The sequence below is a fragment of the Hypanus sabinus genome, chromosome 28, assembly GCF_030144855.1.
Source record: "Hypanus sabinus isolate sHypSab1 chromosome 28, sHypSab1.hap1, whole genome shotgun sequence".
Classification (NCBI taxonomy): Eukaryota; Metazoa; Chordata; class Chondrichthyes; order Myliobatiformes; family Dasyatidae; genus Hypanus; species Hypanus sabinus.
The window spans coordinates 38,253,704-38,270,186 of NC_082733.1; the positions used below are offsets into that span (position 1 = coordinate 38,253,704).

Here is a 16,483-nt window from a genome sequence, read left to right on the forward strand (position 1 = left end):
CTGAAAATTGGTCTGAATAACAACTGAACTTCTTCTTCTTCTTTTTCCGGCAGTTTAGACACATCTAGGCGTATTACTGCCCTCCGCAGGACGTACAATTATTCACAGAATTTCCAGCCTGCACAGAGCTCCAATCATGGAACACTCCAACTCTCTTGGGTTCTTTCTTGCTTTTATGCCATTTGTTTCATTCATTCTTTCCATTCCCTTTCTCATTCTGCCACTCCTTTCTGCTGTTTCTCTATCTAGGCTGTATCCACCCACTGTACATTTGCATCCACCCCCTCCCCTGTCCAACTTACTTTCAATTTATATCTCTCCCACACTATGTATCTGGCACTCTCTCTGAAGCTCTCCCCCACTGTCTCTGGATGTTCTGTGAGTTCTGCTCCACCTTGTACAGCCGGTACTAACCGTGCCACATAACAATGCATAAAACTCCTAACATTTACCGCAGACAAGTAGCTTCACTCACAGATTATGTAAGAGTTAATCACTCAATTTCAGAACATTTTGTTACAGGAAGTCTTGCCAGCCTCTGTGACCAGTTGAAGTCAGCGGATTGCATCAAACTACAATATTCTTCCCTAATGCCATGGTTAACTTAGGGGAAAGAAGAAATCAAGAAAAGTTTACTCTGTGCTATGGAACATCAGATTCAAGAACAGGTACTACCCCTCAACCATCCGGCTCTTGAACCAGTGAGGATGACTTCACTCAGCTTCACTTGTTCCCACAATGAACAAGAATGCTTAATCAAACAATATTTGGATTTGCTTTCAAGGATATTTCACTTCATGTTCTTGATACTTATTTATTACTTTTAACTCTTTCTTTTTGTATTTGTACAGTTTGTTTTCTTTTTCACACTGGTTGAATGTCCAAGTTGGTGCGGTCTTTTCATTGATTCTATTATGGTTATTATTCTGTTATGGATTTATTTAGAATGCCTGCAAGAAGTTAAAATCTCAGGGTTGTATATGTTGACATATACAGTATGTACTTTGATAATAAATTGACTTTGAACTTTGAATTATACATTGTATACATTAATCATAAGATCATGAGATATAGGAGCAGAATTAGACCTTTCAGCCCATTAATCATAAAACCATAAAACAATTACAGCACGGAAACAGGCCATCTCGGCCCTTCTAGTCCATGCCGAACGCTTGCTCTCACCTAGTCCCACCGACCCACACAGCCCATAACCCTCCATTCCTTTTCTGTCCATACACCTATCCAATTTTTTTTTTTAATGACAATATCGAACCTGCCTCTACCACTTCTACTGGAAGCTGGAAGCTCGTTCCACACAGCTACCACACACTGAGTAATGAAGTTACCCCTCATGTTACCCCTAAACTTTTGCCCCCTAACTCTCAAATCATGTCTTCTTGTTTGAATCTCCCCTACTCTCAATGGAAAGTCAACTCTATCCCCCTCATAATTTTAAATACCTCTATCGTCCCCCCTCAACCTTCTATGCTAAATCTGCTTTGCCTCCAATTATGACTGATTCCTTTCTCAACTGCTTTCCCTGTCTTCTCCCCATAACCCTTAATCACCTTACCACTAAAGAACATATCAATCTCTGCCTGAAGGACACCAGATGACTTGTCCTCCACAGCCCTCAGTGGCAATGTATTCTGCAGATTCACCATGCTCTGGCTGAAGAAATTAAAGATTTATCTAACCTAATTTTCCTCAAGACAGCAAACACCCCTCCTCTGTAATCTGTTTCGGGAGCATGAATGCACTGCTGCTTTGCCTCACATCTATAGTCTCTGTGTCTGTCTCCTGGGTAAATACAGATGCAAAAAAATCCAATTAAGATCACCCCCATCTCTTTCAGCTTCATGCATAGATGACCACTCTGATCTTCAAGAGGCCCAGTTTTGTGCCTTGCTATCTTTTTGCTCTTAATATGTCTGTAGAAGCCTTAGGATTCTCCTTCACCTTGTCTGACAGCAATCTCATGTCTTTTTCTAGCCCTCCTGATTTCCTTCTTAAGTGTTCTCTTGCATTTCTCACACTCCGTAATCACCTCATTTGTTTCCATCTGCCCATACCTGCTCTGGATCTCATTTTTTTTTCTTAATCAGGGCCTCAGTATCTCTCAAAAACCAAGGTCCCATAAACCTGTTATCCTTTCCTTTTATTCAGACAGGCACAAACGAACTCTGCACTCTGAAAATTTCACTTTTAAAGACCTCCCACTTACCAAGCGTAACTGTGCCAGAAAAATCCTAGCCCAATCCACACTTACCAGAACCTTTTTGATGCCAACAAAATTAGCCCTTCTCAAATTTAGAACCTCAACCCAAGGACCAGACCTATCCCTTTCCATAATTACCTTGAAACTAGTGGGATAATGATCACTAGATGCTAAAGTGTTCCCCAACACAAACTTCTGTCACCTGGCCTGTCTCATTCCCTAATAAAGGTAGTATCAGACTCTGTCTAATTGGGACTTCTATGTACTGATTAAGGAAACTTTCCTGAACACTTTTGACAAACACTTTCCCCTCTAGCCCTTTTTCAGTATGAGAGTCCCAGTCAATATGTGGAACATTAAAATTGTCTCAACCTTCTGTTTTTTACAACAGTCTGCAATATCTCTACCCATTTGTGGCTCTAAATCCTGCCAACTACTGGGTGATCTATAATATAATTCCATTAACGTGGTCATAACTTTCTTAGTCCTTAGCTCTATCAATTAGTCCCACCATGTTCAACCTTTTGATTCCTGACCTTGTATGTAGGCTTAACAACATGTTTCTCCACAGCCACTCCACTATCTGTTCTGGTATTCTGGTTCCCATCCCCCTGCACCTCAAGTTTAAACCCCTCTCCCTGCAGGCCTTCCTGCTCGGACAATAGTCCCTCTCCAGTTCAGGTACAAAGCCTCCCTTCTGTACAGGTCCCACCTTCCCTGATGGATTTCCTCGTGTTAGCTCTCCCTCCTGCATCATCTCCTTGGCCACATGTTAAACTGTATAATTTTCCCGTCTCTGGCCTCACTAGCATGTGGCCAAGGTAGCAATGGGATCACAACCCTGGGTGTCTTGCCCTTAACTTCTCACTTAACTCCCCGAACTCACTTTGCAGGATCTACCCATGTCATTGGTACCAATGAGGACTACAACCTTTGGCTGCTCACCCTCCCACTAAAGAATGCTGTCGACTCAATCTGAGATATTCCTGACTTTGGTACCTGGGAGGTAAGAAACGATCCAGGAATCTCATTCTCATCCACAGAACCTCATTCCTATATCCTTCACCAATGAATCCCCTATCACTACATCTCGCCTTATCTAATCCCCTTCCCCTCTGAGGCACAGAGACAGACTCAGTACCGGAGAGCTGACTACTGTGGCTTTCCTCTGCTACATCATTCTATCCGAAGCAGTATACCCGCCGTTGTGGGGAATGGCCACAGGGCTACTCTGCACCAGCTGCCTGTCTCCTTTCCCCCTCCTGTTTGCTATTCATTTACCTGTGTCCTGCAGCTTGAGTGTAACTACCTCCCTGTATGCCTGGTCTGTCAACGCCTTGGCATCCGGAATGACCCAGGGTTCATCCACTTCCAGCTCCAACTCCTTACCTGCTCGAAGCTGCAGCTGGATGCACTTCCTGCAGGTGTAGCCATCAGGGACATGGGAGGTCTCCCCGCCTTCCCAACTCCCACAGGAGGAGCATTCCAGTGTCCTGTCAGTATCTCCATTGCTCTAAATGGAAAGAAAGAAAGAAAGAAAGAAAGAAAGAAAGAAAGAAAGAAAGAAAGAAAGAAAGAAAGAAAGAAAGAAAGAAAGAAAGAAAGAAAGAAAGAAAGAAAGAAAGAAAGAAAGAAAGAAAGAAAGAAAGAAAGAAAGAAAGAAAGAAAGAAAGAAAGAAAGAAAGAAAGAAAGAAAGAAAGAAAGAAAGAAAGAATAAATAATGAAAAAAAATCTACCTTTGGCCTTCACCTCTCCTTGGAGAAACCTTGATGAGTTGAAGCCTCAACTCCCACTCCAACACTTGCCCGTTCACATAATGGCTGCTATATAGGTGATTATATAAATATAATCAAATATAGGTGATCTGGGTGCCCAGGTGGAGATACATCTCTACCAAAATCAGGATCAGGTTTAATATCACCAGGTTTATGATTAAATGTTGTGGAATTTGTTAACTCTGTGGCAGCAGTACAATGATAAATATAGGAAAAAGAACATAATTACAGTAAGGGTATATGTGTATATCAAATAGTTGCATTACAATAAGCAATGCAAAAACAGAAATAAAAACAACTGGAGAAGTAGCGTTCATGGGTTCAATGTCCATTTAGAAATTGGATGGCAGAGGAGAAGAGCCATTCAGTGTGAGCCTTCAGGCTTCTGTACCTCCTCCCTGATGGTAACAATGATAAAAGGGCCCTTAATGATGCAGGCCGCCTTTCTGAGGCACCAGTTCTTGATGAATACTACGGAGCCTAGTGCCCAAGATGGAGCTGACTACTCTTACAACTTTCTGCAGCTTACTTCGATCCTGTGAAGTAGCTCCCCACACCCCCCCCCCACCAGATGTTCATGCAGCCAATCAGAATGCTCTCCACAATACATCCGTCCAACCTTTCGACTGTTTCAGGTAACAAACTAAATCTTCTCAAATTCTTGATGAATTATAGCTGTTGTCTTGCCTTCTTCATAGTTGGGGCCAGGTTAAATCCTCAGAGATATTGACATCCAGGAACTCAAAATTGCTCTATCTCTCCAAAGGAGGTGTAAGGTGCTCCTTCCCGCCGGTAGCCCGCAGGTCACCCTTTAGCAAAGTGTAGCTCCTACTTCGCCTCCCTATTCAGGGTCACGTGAAGTCACGGGAGCAGCTGGTGTATAACACAAGTCCCGGTTTTGTAACCACTGACACCAGGCAGACAATCTCTGAAGAGAATTGATAATGGCTGGGGTCACATGTCTTGTAAAGACACTGCCCAGAAGAAGGCAAACCACTTCTGTAGAAAAATTTGCCAAGAACAATCATGTTCATAGAATGACCATGATCGCCCACGTCATATGGCATGGCACATAACAAATGAATGAATGGGTGATTAGGTAAAAATACAAGCAAGCATACAAAGTTAAACTACAAGAAAATCAACAATTCTACACCATAATCCAACACAGTCAAGGCTGCATTGGGATAGAAGAGCTGAAAGCAAGGTTGATGGTGATGCCACCCAATAAGCTGAGCTGGACTGGAGCCAGGCAACATTACAGAGGTCTCCAAATTCCAATGTTGAGGACGGAGGTATAGGGACATCAGGACTGAGACTAAACTGAATTCAGCTGGACTCCTGGTTTGGCTCTTGATACTAAGCATTAGAGAAATTCTAGGCAGTTTCTAGAGTAGGTTACTGTATGGTCAGCACAACATTGTGGGCCGAAGGGCCTGTAATGTGCTGTAGATGTAAAAATGAATGATATTCTTTGTGTTGTCCACTTGCTTTTTGCCACTTGTACAATTTGTTCTTTTGTCACGCGTTGGGTGTTTGAAGTTCTCTCAGTTCCATGGTGTTTGTTTGTTTCTTGGCTACTCGCCGGAGAGTGAATCTCTGAGTTGTACCTGTATAAATACTTTGATAATAAATATACTGGGAACTTTGAACCTGTTCTGCCAGACTTCCTTCCCCAGGCTGTGAGACTAATGAATACTCTGCCACCACCGAGCTCTTTTCACTAGGACGAAGAGCTTTTTACTGTTTCCCCGTTAGGCACACTACCTACATTTTAAATGGTATTTTATTAACTTATTTATAATAATACTTGTTTATGTGCTGTGTGTTAGTGGGTGCACCATTGTCTGGAAGAAACTTGTTGCGTTTGGTTGTATATATGTCCAGTCAGATGGCAAGAAACTTGAAATTAAACTTGAAAAGGGAATCGCAGACTTGTGAATATTTGGTGAACGATTGGTCAAGGAAGAAGGCAGAAGCAGTGACCTGGAAATAGAATTTATACTGCAGGCAGAAGATAGAGAAATAAAATTAGAATCAGATTTATTATCACTGACATACTGTATGTTGTGAGATTTGTTGTCTTATGCCAGCAGTATAGTGCAATATGTAAAAAATATTATAAGTTACAATAAGAAATATAACAAGATAGGTCGTGCTTAAAGTGAGGTAATGTTCATGGACCGTTCAGAAATCTGATGGTGGAGGGGAAGAAGCTATTCCTAAAATGTTGAGAGTGTGTCTTCAGTTTCCTGTATCTCCTCCCTGATGGTAGCAATAAGAAGTGGGTATGTCCTGGTTGATGAGGGACCTAAATGATTAATACCGCCTTTTGGAGACATGATGTATTGAAGATGTCCTTGATAGTGGGCAGGTTAGTGCTGAAGCTGGCTGAGTTTATAGCCCACGGCAGCTGAAGAGGACTCACTGGGATGTTGCCTGGATTGGATAACTTTAGTGGTGGAGAGAGATTGGATAGGCTGGTCTTGCTTTCCCTGGAGTGACGGTGGCTGAAGACTGACCTGATCAATGTATATAGAATTATAAGAGGGTAAATATTCATTATCTTCTTTTTCCCCAATGGCAGGAGGGCAACAGGATCAACATGAGAGGAAAGAGGTTGAAATCGGATCCGCGAGGAATGCCCTTTACGCAAAGAGTGGCTGATATCTCGAACGTGCAGAGGAGGCGGTGGAGTCTGATGTGATCACTGCATCAAGGAAACATTGAGACAGGCACTTGAATAGATAAGGCATAGAGGGAGACCATCCTGCACTAGTGTTTGTTTGTTATGTGCCATACTGTATGACATGGGCGATCGTGGTCTTTCCATGATTGTTCTTGGCAAATTTTTCTGCAGAAGTGGTTTGCCATTGCCTTCTTCTGGGCAGTGTCTTTACAAGATGGGTGACCCCAGTCATTATCGATACAAGTGAGAGATTGTCTGCCTGGTGTCAGTGGTCACGAAACCAGGATTTGTGATATGCACCAGCTGCTCATACGACCATCCACCACTTGTTCCAATGGTTTCACATGGCCCTGACTGGGGAGGTGGGGCTCAGCAAGTGCTACGCCTTGCCCAAGGGGGACCTGTCAGCTAGCGGAGGGAAGGAGCACCTTATACCTCCTTTGGTAGAGATGTATCTCCACTCTTAGTGTAGATGGGCAAAAAGGTCAGTGTGGATCTGTTGAGCTGAACAGCCTGTTTGCATGCTGTATGGCTACATGACTGGGGCAACAGCTCAGACCTTCCGAGCACCAGAGGGAGAGAACTTTAGCCTTGCTCAGGACTGCAGATCAACCGTTCTGGGCTAGATCCGAGTGGTGCCAGTGCCAGTATGAAACCCAGTGCGATGTTCACTGAAGGCTGCCGGCTAAAAGACCAGGACTGCCGGCAATAGCGAGTCTGAATCTCTCAAGGATGCCGGCAAAAGGGTGGAATGTATCGAGCTCTGTGAGGTTTGGAACCGGCACGAGAGACGTGCCTCCATTTCACAGAGAACAGCACAACTCAGGAACATTCCCTTCTGCCTGTACATACAGTCATAGAACACTACAGCAAAGAAACAGGCCTTTCAGCCCATCTAGTTGATGCTGAACTATTAATCTGCCCAAGCTCATTAACCTGCACTCAAGCCATAATCCTCCATACCCTTCCATCTATATTTCTCTTAGGTGTTCAAATTGATCCCACAACAACCACCCCCACTGGCACCACATTGCACTTTCTCACCACCCTCTGAGTGAAGAGGCTCCCCCTCATGTTTCCTTAAATATTTCACCTTTCACCACAAGTTCCACCCTCACTCAAACTTAGAGGGAAAACCATGCCTGCATTTGCACTATCTATACCCCTCAAAATGTTTATACCTATTGGATATGGTTCATATACAGTACATTTCCTGTATGTCCACATGTCTCTCTGATACAGTCTGCCTGTTGGGGGCGTGCAAGGGTCTGTTCTGTCACACAGTGGGATGGGCTGAACGGGAGGAGTGTCATACAGAGTGAGGGGTGCTCGTGAAGGAGGGCCACTGTGGGAGGGGTGGTACTGACGGAGTGTCACATAATAGGATGGGTTATGTTGAGGGAGGGTCACACTGGGGGAGGGTAGAGTATTCTGAAGGGGCGGCTGCCCAGGTCGTGGTTGCACTTCAGCCCTTCATAGATGGGCACCCGATACGGAAGGGGGTGGGTCGCGAGGTGGATCTCCGAGTGGGCTTGGCCAAGACGGCCACTCGCAGGTCTAGGTGGCAGAAGGCGGAGGGCTGTGCCATGGCCGACGCCTGCCCCTGTCCGAGGATACGTCCGTGTTTGGCTGCCTTGGAGAGGGAACATGTGGTCACCATGGGTACAGTGGGGGTGTGGGCCCCCCAAGGGAATTGACTTTTATAGATTGTAGTAATCATATTTTAACTTGAATTATGCACTCTCTTGTAAATACTGAATGTTTGTACTTTGTGTACTTGTTGTGTAAATAAACTTTTATAGTTTTGTAAAAAATGGGTAGAGTATTGAGGGAGTGTTCACACTGTGGGAGGAGGAGAATTGAAGGAGTGTCACACTGTGGGAGGGGAGAATTGAGGGTGTGTCACACTCTGGGAGGGGGAGTATTGACCGAGTGTCACACTGTGGGAGAGGGAGAATTGAAGGAGTGTCACACTGTGGGAGGGGAGTATTGAGGGAGTGTCACACTCTGGGAGAGGGAGTATTGAGGGAGTGTCACACTCTGGGAGGGGAGTATTGAGGGAGTGTCACACTCTGGGAGGGGAGTATTGAGGGAGTGTCACACTCTGGGAGGGGGAGTATTGAGGGTGTGTCACACTGTGGGAGGGTGTATTGAGGGAGTGTCACACTGTGCGGGGAGTATTGAGGGAGAGTCACACAGTTAGGGGGAGTAATGAGGGAGTGTCACAATGTGGGAGGGGGAGTATTGAGGGAGTGTCACACTGGGAGGGGGAGTATTGAGTGAGTGTCACACTCTGGGAGGAGGGAGTATTGAGGGAGTGTCACACTGTGAAAGGGAGAGTATTGAGGGAGTATCACACTCTGGGAGGGGGAGTATTGAGGGAGTGTCACTGTGAAAGGGAGAGTATTGAGGGAGTGTCACACTCTGGGAGGGGGAGTAATGAGGGAGTGTCACACTGTGGCAGGGGAGTATTGAGGGAGTGACACACTCTGGGAGGGGGAGTATTGAGGGAGGGTCACTGTGAAAGGGAGAGTATTGAGGGAGTGTCACACTCTGGGGGTGAGTATTGAGGGAGTGTCACACTCTGGGAGGGGGATTATTGAGGGAGTGTCACACTGTGGCAGGGGAGTATTGAGGGAATGTCACACTGTGGGAGGGGTAGTATTGAGGGAGTGTCACACTGTGGCAGGGGAGTATTGAGGGAGTGTCACACTGTGGGAGGGGGAGTATTGAGGGAGTGTCACACTGTGGCAGGGGAGTATTGAGGGAGTGTCACACTGTGGCAGGGGAGTATTGAGGGAGTGTCACACTCTGGGAGGAGGGAGTATTGTGGGTGTTTCACACTGTGGGAGGGGGTGTATTGAGGGAGTGTCACACTGTGAAAGGGAGAGTATTGTGGCAGTGTCACACTCTGGGAGTAGGGAGTATTGAGGGAGTGTCACACTCTGGGAGGGGGAGTAATGAGGGAGTGTCACACTGGGTGGAGGGAGTATTGAGGGAGTTTCACACTCTGGGTGGAGAGAGTATTGAGTGAGTGTCACACTGTGAAAGGGAGAGTATTGAGGGAGTGTCACACTCTGGGGGTGAGTATTGAGGGAGTGTCACACTCTGGGAGGAGGGAGTATTGTGGGTGTTTCACACTGTGGGAGGGGGAGTATTGAGGGAGTGTCACACTGTGAAAGGGAGAGTATTGTGGCAGTGTCACACTCTGGGAGGGGGAGTATTGAGGGAGTGTCACACTCTGGGTGGAGAGAGTATTGTGGGAGTGTCACACTGTGAAAGGGAGAGTATTGAGGGTCACACTCTGGGAGGGGGAGTATTGAGGGAGTGTCACACTGTGGAAGGGAGAGTATTGACCGAGTGTCACACTGTGAGGGGGAGTATTGAGGGAGTGTCAGACTGTGGGGAGAAGTATTGAGGGAGTGTCACACTGTGAGTGGGAGTTTTGATGGTGTGTCACACTGTCGCAGGGGAGTATTGAGGGAGTGTCACACTGAGGGGGGAATATTGAGGGAGTGTTACACTGTGGGAGGATGGAGTATTGAGTGAGTGTCACAATCTGAGAGGGGAAGAATTGTGGGAGTGTTGCATTCTGGGAGGGGTATTGAGGGAGTGACACACTGAGCGGGGAATATTGAGGGAGTGTCACACTGGGAGGGGGAGTAATGAGGGAGTGTCACACTGGGTGGAGGGAGTATTGAGGGAGTTTCACACTGTGGAAGGGAGAGTATTGACTGAGTGTCACACTGTGAGGGGGAGTATTGAGGGAGTGTCACACTGTGGCGGGGGAGTATTGAGGGAGTGTCAGACTGTGGGGGGAGTATTGAGGGAGTGTCACACCGTGAAAGGGAGAGTGTTGAGGGAGTGTCACACTCTGGGAGGAGGGATTATTGAGGGAGTGTCACACTGTGAGGGGGAGCATTGAGGGAGTGTCACACTGTGAGGGGGAGTATTGATGGAGTGTCACACTGTGAGGGGGAGTATTGATGGTGTGTCACACTGAGGGGGGAGTATTGAGGGAGTGTCACCCTCTGGGAGGAGGGAGTATTGAGGGAGTGTTACACTGTGGGAGGATGGAGTATTGAGTGAGTGTCACAATCTGAGAGGGGAAGAATTGTGGGAGTGTTGCATTCTGGGAGGGGGAGTATTGAGGGAGTGACACACTGAGCGGGGAATATTGAGGGAGTGTCACACTGAGCGGGGAATATTGAGGGAGTGTCACTCTCTGGGCAGAGGGTGTATTGACGGCGTTTCACACTGTGGAAGGGAGAGTATTGACCGAGTGTCACACTGGGAGGGGGAGTATTGAGTGAGTGTCACACTCTGGGAGGAGGGAGTATTGAGGGAGTGTCACACTCTGGGAGGAGGGAGTATTGAGGGAGTGTCACACTGTGAAAGGGAGAGTATTGAGGGAGTATCACACTCTGGGAGGGGGAGTATTGAGGGAGTGTCACTGTGAAAGGGAGAGTATTGAGGGAGTGTCACACTCTGGGAGGGGGAGTAATGAGGGAGTGTCACACTGTGGCAGGGGAGTATTGAGGGAGTGACACACTCTGGGAGGGGGAGTATTGAGGGAGGGTCACTGTGAAAGGGAGAGTATTGAGGGAGTGTCACACTCTGGGGGTGAGTATTGAGGGAGTGTCACACTCTGGGAGGAGGGAGTATTGTGGGTGTTTCACACTGTGGGAGGGGGTGTATTGAGGGAGTGTCACACTGTGAAAGGGAGAGTATTGTGGCAGTGTCACACTCTGGGAGTAGGGAGTATTGAGGGAGTGTCACACTGGGAGGGGGAGTAATGAGGGAGTGTCACACTGGGTGGAGGGAGTATTGAGGGAGTTTCACACTGTGGAAGGGAGAGTATTGACTGAGTGTCACACTGTGAGGGGGAGTATTGAGGGAGTGTCACACTGTGGCGGGGGAGTATTGAGGGAGTGTCAGACTGTGGGGGGAGTATTGAGGGAGTGTCACACCGTGAAAGGGAGAGTGTTGAGGGAGTGTCACACTCTGGGAGGAGGGATTATTGAGGGAGTGTCACACTGTGAGGGGGAGCATTGAGGGAGTGTCACACTGTGAGGGGGAGTATTGATGGAGTGTCACACTGTGAGGGGGAGTATTGATGGTGTGTCACACTGAGGGGGGAGTATTGAGGGAGTGTCACCCTCTGGGAGGAGGGAGTATTGAGGGAGTGTCACACTGAGCGGGGAATATTGAGGGAGTGTCACACTCTGGGCAGAGGGTGTATTGACGGCGTTTCACACTGTGGAAGGGAGAGTATTGACCGAGTGTCACACTGGGAGGGGGAGTATTGAGTGAGTGTCACACTCTGGGAGGAGGGAGTATTGAGGGAGTGTCACACTGTGAAAGGGAGAGTATTGAGGGTCACACTCTGGGAGGGGGAGTATTGAGGGAGTGTCACACTGTGGAAGGGAGAGTATTGACCGAGTGTCACACTGTGAGGGGGAGTATTGAGGGAGTGTCAGACTGTGGGGGGAGTATTGAGTGAGTGTCACACTCTGGGAGGAGGGAGTATTGAGGGAGTGTCACACTGTGAAAGGGAGAGTATTGAGGGTCACACTCTGGGAGGGGGAGTATTGAGGGAGTGTCACACTGTGGAAGGGAGAGTATTGACCGAGTGTCACACTGTGAGGGGGAGTATTGAGGGAGTGTCAGACTGTGGGTGGCGGAGTATTGAGGGAGTGTCACACTGTGAGTGGGAGTTTTGATGGTGTGTCACACTGTCGCAGGGGAGTATTGAGGGAGTGTCACACTGAGGGGGGAATATTGAGGGAGTGTTACACTGTGGGAGGATGGAGTATTGAGTGAGTGTCACAATCTGAGAGGGGAAGAATTGTGGGAGTGTTGCATTCTGGGAGGGGTATTGAGGGAGTGACACACTGAGCGGGGAATATTGAGGGAGTGTCACTCTCTGGGCAGAGGGTGTATTGACGGCGTTTCACACCGTGGAAGGGAGAGTATTGACCGAGTGTCACACTGTGAGGGGGAGTATTGAGGGAGTGTCACACTGTGGGGGGGGGGAGTATTGAGGGAGTGTCAGACTGTGGGGGGAGTATTGAGGGAGTGTCACACCGTGAAAGGGAGAGTGTTGAGGGAGTGTCACACTCTGGGAGGAGGGATTATTGAGGGAGTGTCACACTGTGAGGGGGAGCATTGAGGGAGTGTCACACTGTGAGGGGGAGTATTGATGGAGTGTCACACTGTGAGGGGGAGTATTGATGGTGTGTCACACTGAGGGGGGAGTATTGAGGGAGTGTCACCCTCTGGGAGGAGGGAGTATTGAGGGAGTGTCACACTGTGAGTGGGAGTTTTGATGGTGTGTCACACTGTCGCAGGGGAGTATTGAGGGAGTGTCACACTGAGGGGGGAATATTGAGGGAGTGTTACACTGTGGGAGGATGGAGTATTGAGTGAGTGTCACAATCTGAGAGGGGAAGAATTGTGGGAGTGTTGCATTCTGGGAGGGGGAGTATTGAGGGAGTGACACACTGAGCGGGGAATATTGAGGGAGTGTCACTCTCTGGGCAGAGGGTGTATTGACGGCGTTTCACACTGTGGAAGGGAGAGTATTGACCGAGTGTCACACTGGGAGGGGGAGTATTGAGGGAGTGTCACACTCTGGGAGGAGGGAGTATTGAGTGAGTGTCACACTCTGGGAGGAGGGAGTATTGAGGGAGTGTCACACTGTGAAAGGGAGAGTATTGACCGAGTGTCACACTGTGAGGGGGAGTATTGAGGGAGTGTCACACTCTGGGAGGAGGGAGTATTGAGGGAGTGTCACACTGTGAAAGGGAGAGTATTGAGGGTCACACTCTGGGAGGAGGGAGTATTGAGGGAGTGTCACACTGTGAAAGGGAGAGTATTGACCGAGTGTCACACTGTGAGGGGGAGTATTGAGGGAGTGTCACACTGTGGCAGGGGAGTATTGAGGGAGTGTCACACTCTGGGAGGAGGGAGTATTGTGGGTGTTTCACACTGTGGGAGGGGGTAGTATTGTGGGTGTTTCACACTCTGGGAGGGGGAGTATTGAGGGAGTGTCACACTGTGGAAGGGAGAGTATTGACCGAGTGTCACACTGTGAGGGGGAGTATTGAGGGAGTGTCACACTGTGGCAGGGGAGTATTGAGGGAGTGTCACACTCTGGGAGGAGGGAGTATTGTGGGTGTTTCACACTGTGGGAGGGGGTGTATTGAGGGAGTGTCACACTCTGGGGGTGAGTATTGAGGGAGTGTCACACTCTGGGAGGAGGGAGTATTGTGGGTGTTTCACACTGTGAGTGGGAGTTTTGATGGTGTGTCACACTGTCGCAGGGGAGTATTGAGGGAGTGTCACACTGAGGGGGGAATATTGAGGGAGTGTTACACTGTGGGAGGATGGAGTATTGAGTGAGTGTCACAATCTGAGAGGGGAAGAATTGTGGGAGTGTTGCATTCTGGGAGGGGGAGTATTGAGGGAGTGACACACTGAGCGGGGAATATTGAGGGAGTGTCACTCTCTGGGCAGAGGGTGTATTGACGGCGTTTCACACTGTGGAAGGGAGAGTATTGACTGAGTGTCACACTGTGAGGGGGAGTATTGAGGGAGTGTCACACTGTGGCGGGGGAGTATTGAGGGAGTGTCAGACTGTGGGGGGAGTATTGAGGGAGTGTCACACCGTGAAAGGGAGAGTGTTGAGGGAGTGTCACACTCTGGGAGGAGGGATTATTGAGGGAGTGTCACACTGTGAGGGGGAGCATTGAGGGAGTGTCACACTGTGAGGGGGAGTATTGATGGAGTGTCACACTGTGAGGGGGAGTATTGATGGTGTGTCACACTGAGGGGGGAGTATTGAGGGAGTGTCACCCTCTGGGAGGAGGGAGTATTGAGGGAGTGTCACACTGTGGGAGGGGGAGTATTGAGGGAGTGTCACACTGTCGCAGGTGCAGTACTGAAGGAGTGCAGCATTGTCAAAGATACAGCATTAAGGAAGTTTGCATTTAACAATGCTGTGCTGAGTTGGAGAGGTGGTCGTGTGGGAGTATGGCACACTCGGAGAGAGGTAGTGAGGCATGAGTGACTCAGTGCGAGGGGATAAATCACTCATAGTGAGACTGGATAATGGAAGCCGGTCTTGGTGCATAACTAAGAGATATCGTCACTATGGAGACGGAACCAATAGACTATGAACGAACTGTTTGTTGAAAATACTAACTTTAGATGAAATGTTACTTTAAATTTTGTCTCCAAGTGGTGAGTTCTAAGTTATTAAAACACTGAGGAGCTTGTCCTGTCATGAGTCAACATTCGTCTCTGAGAAAACCAGATCTACTTATTTATTATGTACTTGTCACCGCATATATTCCCTGCTGCTTGCTCATCTGCAACAAGTAGCTGAAAGATGTTCTTGTGTTTCCACTGTACGGTGCTTCACTAATTCTTTAGGTATCAGACAAGGGCACCACAAATTCATATACAGCATCCTTGGTTCACAGCAACGGAATAAATTGTCATAGAAATCAGTACTGAGAGATCCGTGGCTGAGCAGATAGACAATGCAACAATAAGACATCTCAGTGAATGAGTTAGATCATTCCATGTTGCTTTGTATTCGACCAGTGTCGGGGCCGAGGGAGTGGTTGTAATCTAATCAACTCCACATACCAATGTCCCTGACATAAATCACACATGAAATGATAGAATATAATAAACACTGTCTTTTTGTTCTCAAGAAGAACAGATCTGAGCATGTGAGGCACGAAGACTGCTGTCACACCACATAGGACTGTTGTCAATACAATCTGCTTACGTTGACATCTCTCTTTCCATCTCTCTCTCTCTCTCTCTCTCTCTCTCTCTCTCTCCATCACTCTCTCTTCAGTTCTCTCTCTCTCTGTCCATATCTCTCACCCTCCATCTCTCTCTCCATCTCTCTCTTTCTCTCCATCACTCTCTCTTTATTTCTCTCTCTCTCTCTTTCTCTCCATCACTCTCCAGTTCTCTCTCTCTCTCTCTCCATCTCTCCCTCTCCATCTCTTTTTCTCTCCATTACTCTGTCTTCATTTCTCTCTCTCCATCTCTCTCACCCTCCATCTCTCTCTCTCCATCTCTCTCTTTCTCTCCATCACTCTCTTTTCATTTCTCTCTCTCTCTCTCTGCCCCTCTCTCACTGTAAATGGGAAGAATTCAATCACGACTCAAACACTTGTGTTCCGTATTCATTGCAAGGACGCATGTGGGTTTCACAGGCTGAGCTAGCATTTAATTTCCCTCCTTAACTGTCCTTGATAAGATGATAGTGAGCTACCTTCTTGAAACGCCACAGGGCTTGAGGTGCAGGCACCCACAGTGCTGTTAGGGGAAAAAGGTCCTGGATCTTGACCTTGAAGGAACGGTGCATTTTTCTGGGACGGTGTGTGACTTGTAGGAGACCTCCATGCAGAGTTGTTTCCCATAACTTGCTGCCCTTCTGGAGGCTTTGCGTTTGGAGGGTGCTGCCCAAGGAGTCTCAGTGAGCTGCTGCTGGTACCGACTGAGCTACTGTGAGCGTCCAGTTTAATGATTTCTTTCTTATAGCAAAGTGACCAAAACTGAACACAATTCTCCGCTTGCAGTATTAAGCTTCCTGAGTGCTGTTGACATTGCTCTAATGCGGGCAAGACGAGAGAATTCCCTCACAATCCTGACATGAGCCCTGTAGATGGTGGACAGACTTTGGGGCAGAAAGTGGCGAGTTGCTAGCTACAGGATTCTTAACCCCTGACTTGTTGCTATTGGCACACTGGCTGCTCCAGTTCAGTTTGTGGTTA

The 16,483-nt window shown here is 47.8% G+C and overlaps 1 protein-coding gene across 3 annotated transcripts in view; it reads right to left on the minus strand.

Moving 5' to 3' along the window:
- Window positions 1–16,483, minus strand: part of LOC132382598 (coronin-2B) — a 224,003-nt gene that overhangs the window by 204,400 nt on the left and 3,120 nt on the right. For all 3 annotated transcript variants that reach the window (XM_059952968.1, XM_059952970.1, XM_059952967.1), the window contains exon 2: window positions 3,608–3,731. In XM_059952968.1, the coding sequence (XP_059808951.1) occupies window positions 3,608–3,727 (120 nt within the window). In that variant the 5' untranslated portion in view covers window positions 3,728–3,731. The remainder of the gene's footprint in view (window positions 1–3,607; window positions 3,732–16,483) is intronic.